Source organism: Protopterus annectens, chromosome 10.part0, assembly GCF_019279795.1.
Source record: "Protopterus annectens isolate FY-2018-M chromosome 10.part0, PAN1.0, whole genome shotgun sequence".
Lineage (NCBI taxonomy): Eukaryota > Metazoa > Chordata > Ceratodontiformes > Protopteridae > Protopterus > Protopterus annectens.
This window is the reverse complement of record NC_056744.1, coordinates 1,227,637,890-1,227,657,308: the sequence shown is the minus strand read 5'-3', so window position 1 is coordinate 1,227,657,308 and position 19,419 is coordinate 1,227,637,890. Positions and strand designations below refer to the sequence as shown.

The following is a 19,419-nucleotide window of genomic DNA, read 5'->3' as shown; positions in this document are numbered from 1 at the left end:
TTAGAAAAATATGTATTAATATGTGTATTAGCAATATGCTTAGTGCATTTACAGCTTGAAAAGGGTTAACACATTTATTCTATTTCATACTGCATAAATCTGTACAAACTGCAGTTGCTTTCTGACCTTGTACTGTTAGCTAAAATCTTGCTTGTGCCTTGGAAATTTACTGAGAAGCAGGTGATTTCTGCTTGCGTTAGGAAAATAATGAATAGAACAATACTACTTGTATGAAAAAATACACAGCTGTAGAAGTTACAGATAATTAGTACAAAGCCTGCTTGAAAATATGAACTGCAATCAGCATGTTGCTTGTATCTGTATTAGAAGAGTACCTTGAAATATAACACTGTACAATAGACGCTTGTAAACGGATTAATGGTCACCAAGGCCAGGTTGTTTTTCTGAAAAGTTTCTCACAAATCTAGTCATGTCAGCAGAAAATCTGTGTAACATCTGCTGTAGAACAATACTGAAAGTTGTGCTTGATTAAGTCAGCTTAGAAGGCCATGTCTTGTAAAATAGTATAAGAATGGAACATACTTCCTGTTAGTAGTTAGACAAATCCTTGTATTTGCATGTTTTTGTCTCCTTGCGGCAAGTAAATTAAAGTGCCTTAACTGAACCTTATGTGTATTGGTCTTTGAAGTTTTTTCCTTAGACAGATTGGTCCTTCGGACCAGAAACCTTCACTTCGCCTCGAATCAGACAGGCGAGGTGGCTTGAAACCGTACGGGGAAGAAACCACATCGGTTCTTCTTATTTGAAAAGTCCTCCGACTGAATTGTCGTACAAAAGAGGCCAGCCACTTTCTGATCTGCGACTGAAGGACGGGTTTACTCGAACCAGGTGATCAATCACGAAAGCTCAGGTAAGGTGAATCTACCTTCTTTTTCTGTTTTAGATCAGGGACTAGATTTGTATTTGTTCTGTTAAGACTTTATTTATAGGTCAGGGACAGAAAGATTACTGTCTTGTCATAGATCAAGGAAACAGAGCAGGTAGGCAGTCATTCTGAAGAGAATATAAAAACATCCGTGGTACCACATTAAAAATAAGGAGTTACGTAACGATTAAAAGGGTAGAACAAAATGGGTAATAATTGTACAAAAAGGTCCCAAAATCCGCCGTTAACCGAAGACGCGAAATACATGCAGTCACAGCGTGCTGATAATATTAAATACTACTCAAAATGGGTTAATAAGTATGAATTTGATGGTAAACTAGAAAAATCCTCACTTGTCAAACTTGTCAAACAGCTTAAAACCGATTCTAGAGGTTGGGTAAAAAAGCAACGTCAGTTAGGAATTCCTCAGGCACACAGGTGAATTGAGGAAGTAAACCAAAGGGAACAAAAGAGTAATAATTCAAAAACAATGTTTTTAGATAAGGAGGACAATAACTTAGTAATAGCATCAGCCCCTCCGCCTCCCTTACCAGAATATGAGGCAAGTGAACAAGTTAGTCCACCCCTGCAATATCCTGCTGTCACTGTAAGTAGAGACACTACAAAAGTGAAACCGTTTATTAGAGATCCCGTCGAGACCAGGTCTCAAACACGGGCAGGAAACTCAAAAGGGGACATTGAGTTATATCAAATGGGTAGAAATTCACGATTTATGAGTGAAGAAGAAATATGCCCACTTATTGAAGTGCCTAATCCTCAGGCGGGGCAAGAAGGTCAGGACCCAACTATTCTAGTTTATAGACCCTGGACTCCGGAAGACATCCGGAAAGCCACTGAGGGAATTCCCCATCCAAAAGTTAATTTTAGAAAGTTCTTAGAAGATTTGCAAGGAATGAGGCTGAGTTATAATTTAAACGGAGAAGAGGTAGAAAAAGTAGTCAGACAAATTGTTTGACCAGATTGGCACATGATTAGTGGCGACTGGAATCCCCGTGATATTGCGCTCATGTCCCTCCCACATAGCGCAGAGTTAGGCAACAGAGTGAAAGGTCTTACAGACCGAATCTCTGAGAAATGGAAGCCTAGGGCAGAATGGACTTGCATTAATCAATGCATCCAACAGGAAGGTGAAGCTATTGACCGGTATTATGCCAGACTATTAGAATGTTTTAATAACCAGTGTGGAATGCAGGTTCCTGAAGATCAGACACACGATTCCCATACGAGCAGCAGTTAAAGAATGCATTTTTGAAAGGCAGTATTGCACCTATAAGCAGCTTTATTACAAAGCACATGGTAGATCATCGTACAAGCAGGTTACAGTCATTGCTTGAATATGCTAGACTTGCAGAAAGGCATTTTAATAGCAAAAAGAAAAAGAAATCCCAAGTATTTTCTGTAGAAGATGGAGCAGAAGTATATGTAGTACAGTCCGGGAAAAAGGGCAAGAGAAATGCCCAGGGAAACAAACAATCTGATCAACGATCAGAGGACTTTGAAGGGTGAAAGAAAAGGGGTGAATGTTTTAAATGCGGTAAGAAAAGACACTTGGCAAGGGATTGCAAGAAAAACAAGAAGGCAACCATGGAGGATAAGGAGGGAGAGGACTGACTATATGATAGGAATCACTAGAAGGGGATAGCAGAGAAAGGACAAATGAGTATGTGATAGAGGGAGCAGAGAATGTGACAGAAGAAATAGAGGAAGTGCAAGAAGTCACGTATAGTGAAGAAAATGAAATATTGAATTTGGCTTTATTGAGCTTAGAGCTCTATTTAGCAGACACGAAACCAGAAGTTACACTCCTAGTAGAAGGGAGGGAAGTCAGATTCTTGTGTGACTCAGGGGTATCACGGACCCTGGTACATCTCTCCAAACTGCCAGAGAATTCAGAGTCACCTGATTACATATTAGTGAAAGCAGCTAATGGACAGCTGTATCAGGAGCCCCTCTCCCATAATATTGTGATAACTGATCCTGTTTCAGGATTGACCCAGAAAAGCAAAATTGTTGTATCTGCAAAATGCCCAGTAAACCTCTTGGGCAGAGACCTTATGCAGTTATTTGGTATAGCAGTAGTTCCGATTATGCAGGGTATGGAAGCACAGCGACACATTGATACCTTTGCAGTGCAATCGGAGGGTGAAATGTTTTATTGGTACAGCCAGGACTTGGTTACGACTGGTCCAGGGGTGGTGACTGAAGAGTTGATGAACATAGCCATCAGCAAGTTCCCCTCCCTTGACATTGATAAACAGCATTTGTTGCACTGTACTCTGTATTATTGTAATACACCAGGACCTGATAAGGAATATGAGCAAGAATTGTTTAGAAATCGTGCAAACAGATTGGTATTACGTAATCTGTACTGGGAGACAGAAGGGAACAGTGTAGCCAGCTGTTCATTGCCCCAGGAGTTCTTTGCACTCTATAATTCTAATCGATTACCACATGTTAGCTTAACTAAGGGCAAGAATGTAAAATGGGTAGACTTAGGAGAAAAAGTCACGAGATGGGAAAAACAGACAGAGTTAGAACTGTCAGAACAGGGAATACAAATGCAGAAGCTGAATTGGATAACTCAGACCCAACCAGCTGTACACTTGCAGTCTAGCAAGGACAGCTGATTGGCACTCTTATTGAAGGAGGAAGAGAATGCCTTACAGAATATACCAGAAACTCTCTGGTCAACAGGAAAATCAGATGTAGGACTTATTCGTACAGTAGGACCAGTTACTATTACGCCAAGTCAGCATTTGGACCACAAAAGAGACAGTATCCCCTAAGAAAAGTTGCAGACTTAGGAATCAAACCTATTATAGCAGCTTTACTTAAGGAAGGGGTGCTGGTGGAATCTCCTGATTCACCATGTAACACACCTTTATTTCCTGTTAAGAAAGCGAATGGATAGTGGCGTATGGTCCAAGATTTAAAAGCTGTAAATGACGCAGTAATACCAAGGGCAGCTACGGTGCCAGACCCACACACCCTGTTGAATGATTTAAAACCTCAACCGAAACATTTTTCTGTGGTAGATATCAGCAATGCGTTCTTTTCGATACAGATGCACCCTGACAGCCAGCACTGGTTTGCATTCACATTTCAGGGGAAAAGATATACATATACGCGACTACCACAGGGGTATTGTGAAAGTCCAACAATATTCTCACAAGAAATGGCAAGCAACTTGGCGGGATTTATCCCACCAAGAGGTAGTCAGATTTTGCTTTATGTTGATGATATCCTGCTGGCGTCCCCCACCCAGCAAGATTGTAAAGAAGATACCATAGCGCTATTACAATTTTTAGCCACTGAAGGACATAAAGTAAACAAAAATAAATTGCAGCTTTGGAAAAAACAAGTTAAATACCTAGGATATGTAATATCCAAGGGAAGGTAGGACATTAGATGAGGACAGAAAAATAGCGATTTTGCAAGCACCAAAACCCACTACCAAGATGGAAATGATGTCCTTCCTGGGTACGACTAATTTTTGTCTGAGTTGGATTCCAAACTATGCCTTGGAATCTGCACCGTTGACTAACCTGATTTATAAAAAGCCTATGGCAGCACAGGATTTATTACAATGGACACCAGAAGCTGAATCTGCTTTCTGCAAACTGAAACAGTTAATAGCGTCCTCATTAGTTTTGGGATTACCAAACTATCATAAACGTTTTTTCCAAACTGTAGATTGTAAGCAAGGTTATATGACATCAGTGTTAACACAGCAGCATGGGGACAAGCAATGCCCTATTGCTTATTATTCATCACAACTGGACCCAGTGGCACGGTCTTTACCTCACTGTGTACAAGCAGTAGTTGCAGCTGCAATGGCAGTACAGGCTTTGGCCTCAGTAGTGTTGTTCCACCCTCTCACACTGAGAGTGCCTCATGCAGTCGCGATTATTTTACTACAAGAAAAGGTAGCATATCTTTCCCCTGCTAGGCATCTTTTCTGTATGACTATATTGTTGAGCCAACCTCATATGACAGTTGAACGATGTACGACTTTGAACCCTTCTACCTTGTTCCCAACCCCTGCAGATGGCACACCACACAGCTGCCTGCAGGTGAGTGAGCAAAAGACACTGCCTAGAAAAGATCTTACGGATGTTCTCTTGGATGATGCCGAAGTGACATACTACGTGGACGGCTCATGCAAAAGGGGTCCTGCAGGACAGAACCTAGTAGGATATGCAGTAGTTTCTGACACAGACATTATAGAAGCGAAATCTTTACCACATAGTTTATCTGCACAGGCAGCAGAATTGATTGCCTTGACACGGGCATGTACCTTAGCAAAGGGCAAATGTGTGAACATTTTTACTGACAGCCAGTATGCTTTTTCTACTGTACATGTTTTTGCGCAACAGTGGAAAAATCAAGGAATGATAACATCTACTGGCAAACCAATCAATCATGCACAGTTTATTTTAGATCTTTTAGAATCTATTCAGTTACCTCAGAAAGTAGCTATTTGTAAATGCAGAGCTCATACCAAGCAACAAGACAGGATTTCAAAAGGTAATGTGAGAGCTGATACAGCTGCAAAGCAAGCAGCTTCAGAAGTATTTCTTTTGAATGAGGAACTACAACCCTCTGAGATTTTAGACTTAGAAATGTTAAAGACAATGCAAACACTTACTACACAAACTGAAAAACAAAGATGGGTTAAAACGAGGAGCAACTCTCGAAAAGGGGCTGTACATCTCTAAAGAAGGAAAACCGATATTGCCGTCTAATTTGTTTAGATATGCAGCTTTGTTGAGCCATGGGCAGTGCCATGTCTCAACAGGGGGGATGGTACAGCTGGTGAGCCAAGTGTTCACGACGTACAGATTTACAAACTACTCTAAAAAATTTTGTTCGTTATGCCACATCTGTAATAAACATCATGCACAAGGGGCGTTAAAGCCCAAGCAAGGGAGTTTCCCTACACCACCGTATCCGTTTCATACTATCTGTATGGATTTCATAGAGTTGAATAAATGTGAAAATAAGAAGTATTGTCTTGTCATTGTAGATATGTTTTCCAGATAGGTGGAAGCCTTTCCGACTAAAAATCCAGACGCTACGACTGTGGCCAAAGTGCTTGTTAAAGAAATCATCCCTAGATTCGGCATTCCGGAAAGGATCTACAGTGACAACAGCAGACACTTCGTAAATCAGACCATACAGCAGTTAAGTAGACATTTTGGTATTTCTGTAAAAAATCATTGTGCGTATCACCCACAATCAGCAGGGATAGTAGAGAGGCATAATGGGATTTTAAAGAGTAAGCTAAGAAAATTAATAACAGAAACGCAGAGAAACTGGGTGTACTGTCTGCCCCTGGCACTGTTGAGCATGAGAACTGTTCCGAATGCAAAAGGATTGACTCCTTTTGAAAAGCTCTTTGGAAGGGCTTACTATATACCTCAGTGGAAATCTCTCATGCCCGCAGACCAGGAAGCTGACAGTACATTAGCTGAGTATATGCAAAACCTCCTAAATTCTAAACATTTGTTGCAGTTAAATTCTGTTTCAGATAAAGAACGAACCAGACCGTCAGAAGTGGCAGTGCCCCCTGGAGCGTGGATCTGGCTGAAGATAGTTAAGAAGAAGAATTGGGCGTCTCCGAAGTGGGAAGGTCCATATCAAGTGCTTTTGTCAACACCCACTGCAGTCAAAATTGCGGAGTGTGCCTCCTGGATCCACCTGATGCACTGTAAATTAGTTAAAAACTTTGAACTGGACAAAAATCTTGTTATGTGCCAAGAGCAAAAATGATAGAGTCCGGAAGAAACAGGAATGCAGAACAACCCTTTCCTCAGAAGTATTGCATAATCATCCTGTTAACTGTATTAGTGACAATAATCTTTTTGTTGTGGCCTTTTCTTTTCCCAGCCACACAGACTGAACTGAATAAACGTGAAGTGTTACTCATAAACTGGCATCCAAACTTTAACACTTACCAGGCAATTAAATATGTGTATGCTTAGACTTTCAATGTTTTGAATTGCTTGATTTGCACAGCTTTGCCGACAGCATATGGGGGGTTATTAATGACTACAGTCCCCCTAGGGGTCAATGAGACCTGGGAGAACTTGATTTATGATACCTCAGCCATTACAGCACAAGATAAAATAGCATTGCACTTGTCTGTTCCACAAAAGGGAACTGTGTGTTTTTATAAAAATGATACTGTTCAGGTGGGTTGGAGCAATTGCAATGTGACTGTTCCTTATAAATGTTACACTAAAGGTAACAGAGTAGATCTTTATTGTAATACAAACTATGATTCATTTCTTGGATTGATGTACAAAACACTTGAAGTAAAACATAATTCTGTTCTTTATAAACAGCTGTCTACAATTGATAGAAAAATGTTTCAGGCAGGGCGAGTGTACATTCATAGCAAGGTTACTACTAAAGTAGAGGACTGTTATTTTGTGTGCGGCAGAAAGACATACAAATGGTTACCTGAGAATTGGTCCAGCAATTGTTTTTTGGGTTACCTGGTTCCGGCCATACGACACACTGCAGTTTTGCCTCATGGAAAAATTCGAAATGTCCGAGAGGTCGTCAAGAAACCTGTAAATCCAGTGGGACAAATCGATGCACATTGGAAAGACCATCACTCTTTAGGCAAAGGACTGACACACATGGACTTGAGTGATAGCGTTAGATCGTGGGCAGGCATATCACCAGCATATGGAGCAGTGAAATCGATCTGGGAGCTGAGAAAACTGTCAAAACTTCTCGAAGTAATGAGCAACGCAACTTTTTCTGCTCTCGAATTGGTGACTGATGAACTGAATGCTATGAGAACTGTAGTGCTCCAAAACTGCATGGTTCTCGACTTCACCCTAGCGGCGAGAGGTGGTACGTGCACTTTAATCCAAGAAAAATGCTGTTCGTATATTCCTGACCATAAACACGAGATAGACAATCATCTTGAGGTAATTCAGCAAGTGTTGGCCATGACCAAACCAGGCCCAAACCCTTGTGGTGACGTGAGTTAAGTGTTGGACTAAAGTGCAGATGGTCCTGAGTTCTAATCCCTGGTATGCAATCTTGGGGGTTGGGAGGGTGGCCTAATGGTTAAGCTGTTGCCTTATAAACACAAGATGCAGGGTTTGAGTCTCACAAGGGATAATTGGGCTAGGCTTAAAATGGCTCGCAAGAGCAGTTAGCTTAGTACTAACCTATGAACTATGAACTATGATGGACTTTTTCCAGAAATGGTTTGGGGGGTGGGGTACCATCCTAATGAACATCCTGATTGCCATTTGTGTAGGTATGCTCCTACTGGGAGTATGTGTTTGTTGTGGTATCCCCTGCATGAAAAGACTGATTAAAGACCTTATAGACATTTCAGTTTCTGAAACCTTATATCAAAGTACTGAGTTTGAAGAACTGTTAAAAGACTAAAAATGCTTTCATAAGTTTAAACTGAATGACTCTCTTAACTGCAAATCCTGAGTGGAAGAGGTTAGGGGAAGAAAACACACGGTTTATGCTTATTTTGAAAGTAGAATAAAAGTATTAATAGGGGGGAAATGTTAGAAAAATACATATTAATGTGTGTATTAGCAGTATGCTTAGTGCATTTAGAGCTTGAAAAGGGTTAACACATTTATTCTATTTCATACTGCATAAATCTGTACAAACTGCAGTTGCTTTCTGACCTTGCACTGTTAGCTAAAATCTTGCTTGCGCCTTGGAAATTTACTGAGAAGCAGGTGATTTCTGCTTGCGTTAGGAAAGTAATGAATAGAACAATACTACTTGTATGAAACTTAGACAAGAAGCTCCGCTGTGCCATGAAAAAATACACAGCTGTAGAATTTACAGATAATTAGTACAAAGCCTGCTTGAAAATATGAACTGCAATCAGCATTTTGCTTGTTTCTGTATTAGAAGAGTACCTTGAAAAATAACACTGTACAATAGACGCTTGTAAACGGATTAATGGTCACCAAGGCCAGGTTGTTTTTCTGAAACGTTTCTCACAAATCTAGTCATGTCAGCAGAAAATCTGAGTAACATCTGCTGTAGAACAATACTGAAAGTTGTGCTTGATTACATCAGCTTAGAAGGCCATGTCTTGTAAAATAGTATAAGAATGAACATACTTCCTGTTAGTAGTTAGACAAATCCTTGTATTTGCATGTTTTTGTCTCCTTGCGGCAAGTAAATTAAAGTGCCTTAACTGAACCTTATGTGTATTGGTCTTTGAAGTTTTTTCCTTTGACAGTTCTCCCCCACCCCTCCCCCCTACCTCTTCTTGTCAGGTTAGCCATTTAAGTTAGAGGCTTTCCTTCTGCCTTTCTCTTATAGGCTAGCCATTTAAGTTAGAGGCTTTCCTATTACCTTAACAAAAAAAAAAAAAAAAAAACCTTTAGCTATAGTCTTTATAGTAGTGTGTTTTTTTTTTGTAGACTGTACATTACTTCTGGTTGTTATTGTTATAATTGTTTTTCCTTCTACTTTCAAGGATGTCAAAGGAATCCAAGGTTTCTGGGTTCAAGAAGTGTGACTCATGCTGTCAGAAAATGTCTCTGACAGATGGGCACACTTCTTGCATCTTTTGTTTAGGCGCTGTGCACCTGCAGGACTCTTGTTCTATTTGCCATGCCTTTAGTCCAAGAGTCCTGCAGGAGCGTAAGAATAAGCTTATTCTTAGGGGTCTTTTAAAACCCCAGGATTCACCGGCCAAGAGCTCACAGCCTGTGAAATCCCCTAAATCCACTAAGCCGTTGGCTCCAAGTTCGGAGCCGTCTTCGGTTCAGGATTTACCTTCCATGTCGGTTCCAGCTGGCACCGACAAGACAGTCTCCCAGTCGGCTCCATCAGAGGCTTCGGAGCCATCATGGAGCCACAAGAGGCTGAGGTCCCCTTCACTAGAATCTGTGCATTCGGCTCCTCGGTCTTCTTTACTTCAGAGCGAGCGTAGTCACCGATCCTCTCACTCCTCTAGGATGTCGGATCACGATGTGGAGAGAGTGGTCAGTAGGTTGTTAAAGTCACAGGCACTAGCCAAATTGTTGTCCAGCCCTCAACAGGTGTCGGCTCCATTCACTTCTCTCGATGTTCCTCCTCCGACTCCAATGAGTTCGGAGCCGGAGTTCGTTGGGTTTCGAGTAGTCGAACCGTCGGCTCCGATAACTCTTATCTCCTTCGGTTCCGACATCTTCTCCGATTCCCTCGTTGGTGCCGTCCATCGAGGGATCTGGGCGCCAAGGCTCCTTCGTTGGCTCCGAGGGGGCAAGTGGCATCGGACCCTTGTCCGACCCCATTCTCCCTCTTGGAGCTTCGGCGCAGATGAGCTCGGCTCCTACATCGGCCTCGGAGCCATCTCCCTTGGTGCGGAGAAAGATTCCTATTTCTTCGGAACCAGGGCTTTCCCTGCATTGGGGCAGGGATGCCTTCGATGTCATGCGGAGTGTGCTGTCCCCTGAGTCAGCTCCACTATCAGCCCCACCGGCTCCGTCCCCTGTAGTGCCTGTGCTAACCTCTGCTCCTCCTCCAGACCCCAAGCGTAGGGAACTGATGCTCCTAGGGAACCGATGCTCCAGGACACCCCATTGGATGTTTCCTCTTCTTCTGAAGCCTCTCCTGATCACTCAGAAGAGCCCCCTCTGAAGAAAAAGTGTAAGAGGAAGCACATTGACTCCCCCAAGTCTGTCACTTATGATACAGACTTAGATGATTCGGAAGGATCCCTGAGATACCCCTCTGAAGATGTTTCCTTCTCGGACATCCTAGAAATGCTTAAGCAGAGGGGGAACTGGAATCCCCTAGCCCCTTCTGAGGATGAGTCTGTATTTTGGATGCCTTCGGTTTCTGACCTTCCACCTTCTGGGTGTCTCCGCCTTTCGATCCACTTATGAAAGTGGTGGCTCGAAAGGCTTGGTCAGCTCCGGATACAGTGGAACCAACTTCGAGGAGACTTAGTAAATTTATTACAGCACCCCAGGATAAGCAGTTCCTTTCAAAAGGTGTCCCTGTTGATGCTATGGTGGTAGCAGCAGCCACCAAAAAAGAGTTAGTGGAGACCTCTTCGTCTATCCATCCCCCTAACAAGGAGTCTAGGATGATGGACAGATATGGGAAGCGAATGTTCACTTCAACAACCTTCTCTATGAGGTCACTGAACTACCTGTGCCATTTTACCCAACTTCAAAGGGATCTCCTTAAAGAGCTTGGAGATACCCTCCAAGATCCAACAGCTGAGGGAGCACAAGCCAAGGTAGCTTCCCAGCTAACGACACTTAATTCTGTTGTTAACTCCTCCATGAGGCTCATTTCCTATGCTGCCGATAGGTTGAGTAGAGCCGCTGGTAGTGGGGTGGCCCTTAGGAGGCATGCCTGGATGCGGCTGTGTAAGTTTGCGGAACCCTTTCAAGCGTCTTCACCAACACTCCCATTTGATGGTTCCTTTCTTTTTGGACCACAGGTGAAAGATACTTTGACTAGGTGTGAGCAAGAAGGCAAGACTCTCTCTGTCGTGGGAGTCCATTTTTCCACTCCCTCTAGACCCTACCCCAAGGGTCAGAAGAGTGGGAAGATGTGGTTCCGTAAATCTCAGGGAGCCTTGCCTGACACACATAGTGATTTTTCCTCCAGAGGCAGAGGGGAAAACAATAATAATAGATGCCGCCCTCGTGGCAGAGGGGGTCCACAAACCAGGGCAACAGAGAATCCTTCTCTGATAAGCCCTTTCAGCATCCCTGAAGGGTTGCCCGGCTGCTCATCTCTGGAGGCAGTCGGGGGAAGACTTTCGCTGTACCCAAAAGCCTGGCGAAGTTTAACAAAAGACAGATGGGTACGGTCCGTTATATCCAGAGGTTACAAAATTCCCTTCCATCAACCCCCTTTACAGTCAAGGACGACCCTCCCAGATGTTCCACCCAATCTGAAGGAGCAAGCAGTAATAGAAGTTTCAAAACTGCTAGAATAAAGAGCCATCCAGGAATTCCCGGCAGACCAACATGGATCCGGAACTTACTCAAGGTTATTTTTAGTACCAAAAAAGACAGGGGACTGGAGACGATTCTGTATCTCAGCAGACTAAACGGGTCTGTGCAAAGAACGAAGTTTTGGATGGTCACGCTACAGTCCATTCTATCCTTTCTGGGTCAGACAATTGGATGTGCTCTATAGATCTTCAGGATGCGTACTACCATAAAGATGGACAGGCACTCCAGGAGATATCTTCGCTTCCGGCTGGGGGCCAGTCATTATCAGTACTGAGCTCTGCTCTTTGGTCTCAACACAGCCCCCAGGGTGTTCACCAAATGTATGGCAGTGGTCACGGCTCACCTGAGGCGTGAAGGATTCCAAGTGTTTCCGTATCTAGACAATTGGCTCCTTACTGCTACCACCAGGCATCAACTCATACAAGTACGGAACTGCACAATCACAATCTGCTCACAGCTCGGCATCACAATAAATTTTGAAAAATCTGCCTTGTTGCCCTGTCAATCTATCACTTGCATAGGAGCAGACTTAGACACGAGGGATACGTTTGCAAGGCTGCCACCAGAAAGGGTGTCCGCAATTCATCAGCAGGTACAGGTTCTGATGCAGAGCAAAAGGATCCAAGTCAAGTACGTCCTTCAAACTCTGGGTTCCATGGCAATGGCAGCAGCCATTCTCCTAATCCCACTGGCACGCTTTCATATGAGGATTCTTCAGTGGCTTCTGTTTACGCAGTGGTCTTTCCAAGAGCTACCCATGACTTACAAGATCATGATCATGAATGCATGCAAAAGGCATCTTCCTTGGTGGATGGTCTCCCCACTAGTTATTCAGGGCAGACCTTTCATACAACCCCCTCCGGTAGCCACATTGACGACAGACGCCTTCCTGATAGGGTAGGGGGAGCATGATCTGGGCAGGACAGTCCAAGGCACGTGGCAACCTCACGAGTACCATGTGCACATAAATGTCCTGGAAATGAGAGCCATGCTCCTGGCGTTGCAAGCCCTTCAAGACTCTCTTCCTCCTGGGACCATTGCTATTCAAACGGACAACATGTCAGTGGTGTGTGGTACATCAACAAGCAGGGCAGAACCAGGTCCTATCCCCTGTGTCGAGAAGCACTCAGACTTTGGCAGTGGGCGATTTCCTCCCAACGTTTTCTGATTGTGACGCACATCCCTGGGAGATCCAATGTCATAGTGGACAGGCTCAGCAGAGCTATTTTAATGCCTCATGAGTGGTGTCTGAATCAGGAAGTTGCGAATCTTGTTTTTCGCAAATGGGGACAGCCTTGCTGTGATCTCTTTGCCACCCCCTTCAGCAGAAAATGCAGCAACTACTTCTCACTTCTTCCTCTTCCAGGTCACACACCCATAGACGCTCTAGTCCACGATTGGCCCCAGGGACTTCTTTATGCCTTTCCTCCATTCCCTCTGATACCCAAACTTATACAGAAAGCAATATCGTTGGGTTGCAAAATGATCCTCATTGCTCCCTACTGGCCTCGACAGATATGGTTCCTGTTCCTGCACCGTTACCTTCTTGATCAACCCTGGACTCTGGACACAATTCCACACCTCCTGGTTCATCAATCAGGCGGGTTGCATAAATCCCTCAAAACTCACCAGCTCACAGCTTGGTTGCTCCACTTCCAACCTTAGCCAGGCTTCCCAGCATTTACCAAGCGGTCCGTGACATTATCGTGTCCTCTCACAAGTCTACAATGAGGAAAACTTATGCTAGCAAATGGAAACGTTTTTCTTGTTGAGTAAAGACTAGGAATGTGGATCCCTTTTCAGCCCCAGTCCACGAAATCTTGGAATTCCTAGCTCAACTGTTTCATTCCGGGTCCACTGCTTCTACGATCAGGGTACAAATGGCAGCCATTTCTAACTTTCATGTTGGGTCTTCGAACTCTAACGTTATGTCTCATAAGCTATGTAAAGCTTTTTTGAGAGGGGCAACTCTTCTTAGGCCTCCATTGAGAGATCCCCCTCCTCCTTGGGACCTTAATTTAGTCCTAACCACCTTAATGCTGCCCCCTTTTGAACCAGCAGCATCCTGCTCTATCAAGTTCCTGTCTTGGAAGACACTCTTTCTGGTAGCCATTACTTCAGCCAGACGTGTCTCCAAATTTCAGGCGCTATGTGTTTGTCCTCCATACTTGGTTTTACATACGGACAGGGTTGCTCTAAAGTCTGCTCAGAAAGTAATTTAAACCAATCTATAGATCTTCCTGTGTTTTTCCCTAATCATACCAACAAGGCAGAATGCAAACTACACCAATTGGACGTTCATAGGCAATTGTGTTTTTACCTGCACAGAACTAAAGAAGTAAGGAAATCGGACCTACTATTCCTCTCTTACTCCTTGGGCAAACAAGATCTCCCAGTTTCCAAGGTAACCTTGTCCAGATGGTTGTCACACACTATTTCTTTAATTTATCAGTTAAGGAACAAACAATTACCTATTAAACCGAAAGGTCATTCTACTAGGGCCTTGGCCACCTCTGTAGCCTTCCAGTCTAGGTTGCCCATGGATTCCATCTGTGCAGCTGCCACATGGGCAAACCCTCATACCTTTATTTCTCATTACAAGTTGGATATGGTCTCCAGGAGCAGAGCAGACTTTTGTTCCACTGTTTCGAAGAGTCTGTTCCACTGAGCCACCCAGGTTTTTAGGTGCTAGGGACGCTGTCCCAACCAGCAAGAACGAAGGCGAGATAGACAACTTAACATAAAGAAGTTATGTACCTACCATAATGTTCCATGTTAGTCTTCTTCATCTCGCCTTCCTTCTTGCGTCCCACCCTCCATCCCCCTGTCCTAGTGATTGAGAGGAATTTTTTGCTGTTTCACTGGCTGTGTGTTCTCTTGTTTCCTTTTTTGACTTAAGAGAATATGGCAGGTATAGTCAACTGATGCTTGACTGATTTATTATGTTGTTATGTCTGGAGTTAGCTATTTCAAATGAGATCTGGGTAGCTATCGTTAGGCATTATGGGATAGGGGGTAGCCTCGAGCCAGTAAACAGCTCTCGAGCTATTGAAGATGGCCGAGACGGAGCCGAGGGTCAGCTCCGAACCCAACCAGCAAGAAGGAAGGCGAGATGAAGACAACTAACATGGAACGCTATAGTAGGTACATAACTTCTTTTTATTTTGCACAAACTTGAGACTGTAAGTCAATGAATTGCGTCATTAAATGAAGACTGTTGCACTCTTGTTCTACACTATAGATAGACAGCCTTTTTGAGTTTTATGCCAAAAATAAACTTCCATTGTTGCCAAATGTGTTTATGCTAAGGCACTTGATGGCTCAGAAGGAATAATGGCTGTGCCTTTTCCAGGGGAAGGGAGCAAGCAATTGATGTTAGGATGTAGAAAGACAGAGAAGGCATAAACAGTCTATCCGCCCAGTGATGGACCACACACTCAAGGTTATTCCCTGTTGCCTGCTCATGTGCATGTAATGACATCAGCTGTAAAAAAATCCCCAAACGTATCATGATGCAAGCTGCTAATGGGGAGGAAGGTGGCTGATAGTTCCTTTATCAGGGGCAAATCTTCACTTGGCATCCCACAGCATTCTGTGGGTATAAGCCATAGTACCTGGTTGTGAGATGGTATCACCTTTCTCCTGCAGCATCCTTGCTTATGGGGGAGCAACCAGTGGATGAAAAAGAAAGCAAAAAAAAAAAAAGTATTTACAGTTTAGAAATCACACCAAAACTGAATAGACCATACAGATGGGAACTGTCGCAGGTGACAGAATTGGGCCAGATGCCACACATACTTTTGTACCATTCCTGCTTCTGAAAAAAAAATACTTGCAATCAGAGCATCAACTCATGTTTGCAAGAAAATAGAAAATAAATATGACTTTTAAACAGACTTTAGGATCAAGTAAAATGTGCTTTATGCTGTTATTTTTCATTAGTTTTGCTATAATTCTGACCACTGTTTCTGCTGCTCTAACTCTACAAATTATTTTCCAAAACTTAAAAGATTAACTTTATTTTTCTAATAAGATCAGATGTAAGTTTGAGCCTTTTTTTACAGAGTGTCAATTTCCAAAACTTTACCAACTCTGCTCTTGCATAAAAATTATCTCCAATAAATCTACTTAACAGGTGCAGCAGTACACATTTTCACAACTTTAAAAATGCATCAGCTTCTTTCTGTTGGTATGTTAAGAGTTAGGAGTTGCATAGGTAATATTGGTGTTGCTTTAGAGTAATTGAATGCAGTGATGTCCTTAAATGTTCCTTAACTTACTCCCCCTTTTTATGTTTTTATATAGCAGAAGGGAATCCCTGGTCAGCTCTCAAATAAGGTTTTAGATGCTTCTTTCTGACGCTGATTTTTACATGCTGTCTGACATACTGAGATCACCAGAGCTGTTGCTGTTTCTTTATTAGTTAAGCAGCCTCGCCTTTTCATGATTTGGAATCTGGGTTGCTGCTCTGATTCTTCATTTGTTCATGTGCATAACCTGGAATTCTGTACAGCTGAATCTTTCTTTATTAGTTACCCTGTTCTACTAATACATATTGTAAGGCATGCTTTTCTACAACTGTACCTAATGTTTGTTGTTAACACCACCCCGTCTTGTACTCTGATGGCTGGAATCACTCAGTCTGTACCCTTTACTCATTAATTTCCCATTTCCTGCAGTTTGATATTTAGATGTCTTGAGTTTTGCCATCCTTTTCCAGTCATGTTGTTTAGCAGCAGGACAGAAAAAGTCTCTACAGATTATGAACTTTAATTCTGTTGATCTTGCTACAGTAGTGAGTTTTTTCTACATGTGTGCAACCTTTCTTCATCATCATCGGGTTGCATTATTTGAACCAGGATGATGTCATCTGCACCTTTCTTTTCCAATGGTCCATATGCCATCATGATTTTTATGACAGCAGTCTTACTTTCATCAAAGTGGTGAGTTGTCTGTCTTAATAGCCTCTACAATTGCATTTTGTCCAGCAATGCATGTATGTAGCTCCCTCTCTGAAAACCAGGGCTGCTGTTCTCATTACAGGTGATAGCAGTCAGGCATGTTTTAGCACACTTTTCCTCGTCTTAATAAAGGTTGTGGATGGATTTATTTCATCTTTTATATTTATGTCTTCTGTATGGCATGTCATTCTGCAATAGTTCTTTCTTCTGCTCAGTTTACCGTGTTTTAGATACCATGTGAGGTCTTTCTTTTTGTAATACTTTTGTCACTGTCTTACTAGTCCTTTTTATTTGTTCTGCATTTTTTCTTATGGTGATGCATGCTGACGGGTTATTGCTGTGCTCAAGGCTTTGTGTAAAAAGGTTTTCAAGGAATAAAGAACTTATTTATTTGTCAGAAGTATTGAGTGATATATCCTGCAGCACCATCTGTGTCCATGATTATGAATCATTAAAGTTAGCAGCTGAATGGGAGAGTTCTACTAATACTGGGAAAGGGCCCATGAGATAAGAGTAAATATTTTTGTCATATGTGTAGATGAAAAAGATTCAGAAGTTAAGTCATCTAGTCTGAACTGACTTGGACATTGAGCTCTGAAGGTGTACTGTCCTTTATTCTTACATGCTGGCTGAGTACTTCTGAGTATTTTGTTTCCCAGATTTAAGTGTATTTGTTTCTTTTTTATTTTTCTGTTCTTAGTCTTCACTGATTTTTGAAACATCACATGAGGTATCCCTAGGACAGCTGTGGTTAGAGCTGCTGCGGTTTTATACACTGGAATTTGCAATGGAAGAACATGTCATCAGCATACGGGTAACAGACCACGTAACTAGAGAGATCAAAGGCTGGCCTAAAAGGAGAATAGCCGTTGAAGGTGAGAAAAGACAAAAAAAGGCAAATAATTTTCCTATGTTTGATTCTTTACTGCTAATGCTTTCATAGTTGTTTTTTATTTTGATTAGTATTTTCCCAGGTATAGGAAGCGCAAGTGAAAAATTTAGACTTTTTGCTGTTCCAGAATGATTCCATTTGCACTGCATATGAGCTAAACTTCATAATTTAGAAACCTCCAAGACCTGTATTAGTAAAGATGCAGTCATTTCAGCAGAAGGAAATTCTAGTGACCAAAATGTGGCAATAAGAAAAAGTGCTTAAAATTGTTTATACCAGAATGTTTTGAGAATGACTACTCTGCATATACAAGACAAGAAAGAAGCAAGTTTACACCAGCAATAAGGGGATGCAGAGAAGTTGAGCTGCAGTTCAAAGTGATCAATCCAACAATTTCAAATAGTTTTTTTCCCAATAGCACTCAAGACTTTCATGCTGGCAGAACAAGTCTTGGAAGAGCTCAAAAAAGCTTTTGAATGGGAACTGGGGGTCTGGGTAAGTTTTTAAAGTTAAAGGAGGAAATTTTAACTCGTGTAAAAGTAGGTATCATCATTATCTTTACCCTGATAAACTTAGCTATTGCAATAGGAAACGCCTGTGAAAGCAGATTTTAAATTTGATTTGTTGGCTCTTTTTTGGAAGTGTGTTTTTTTTATTTAAAATGTGTATAGTTAAGATTATTATGTTTGTGTGCTTTTTGGATATGGTGGGATTTACAGTATTTTTATATTTGGAAAGGTGTAACATAAAATCAAAACTGGTTACTGCTTTGATTAATAACAGGACGCATGGCTGCCACCCAGAAATAAATGGAAATAGAGAAACATAGGGAAAAATTTAAAGGATAACTGTGCCAGTGTTGAGATATGGTAAATATTTGTATGTTTTAGAATGGCCACCTTGAGAATTTTGATGTGCTATGTTAATGGCCTCAAAAGTATAGGTAAGAGACAGAGTTTACATACGTACTTAAAGAAATCTAAGGTACAATTGGTAATGCTACTTATGTACATTTAGATGTAAGGTCGCATGATGGTGGTGACAGAATGCTAGGGACCTAAGAAAAGAGGTGTAATAGTGTGGATACAAAAAGGGGTGCCTAGAGAGAGAAGATGAATAAAAGATAGAGAAGGGAGATTTGTATTGAGCAGAAATCTATTCCTTGGTAAGGAGGAATACACAGAGTTATGTTTGCACACCTCCCCCAAAAAATGAACATAATTATTAAGAGAAATATTATATTTTTATTAAGGTCTTCTATTTACAGTTGGGGGGGGGGCACTGGAATAGAGTGCATAATATGTAATAAAGAGGATGTGTTGGGAGGGCTCAGCGGAGAGAGAACAACAAGAGAAAGATGTTCTTTTTTAAAAAACAAGTATATAACTATTTGGTATAGAGAATGTCACACACAATTTGTGGACAAAAGGAGTATGCTTATTTTTAACCCAAGACATGAAAATTGGAAAACAATGACTGCAAATCATATATCACTTGAGTATGTATTTATACAAAGAAAAAGACTGGCAAAATACCGCTATGTAAAATAATAATTTAATTAGATAAATCCAACAGTGTAAGCGCTTTCGGGTTCAGCAACCCTTCATCAGACAATGAAACACACAAGAATTTTCCTTTTTAAAAACAGTAACAACCAATCAGCTCTTAATAAACAACCCGCCTTTTTTGTAA

The 19,419-nt window shown here is 41.9% G+C and overlaps 1 protein-coding gene across 1 annotated transcript in view; it reads left to right on the top strand.

Moving 5' to 3' along the window:
- The window catches only part of TUT4 (terminal uridylyl transferase 4), a 3,240,181-nt gene that overhangs the window by 1,138,028 nt on the left and 2,082,734 nt on the right, over positions 1 to 19,419 (top strand). The window contains exon 12 of the mRNA XM_044086854.1: positions 17,536 to 17,710. Coding sequence (XP_043942789.1) covers positions 17,536 to 17,710 — 175 coding nt within the window. The remainder of the gene's footprint in view (positions 1 to 17,535; positions 17,711 to 19,419) is intronic.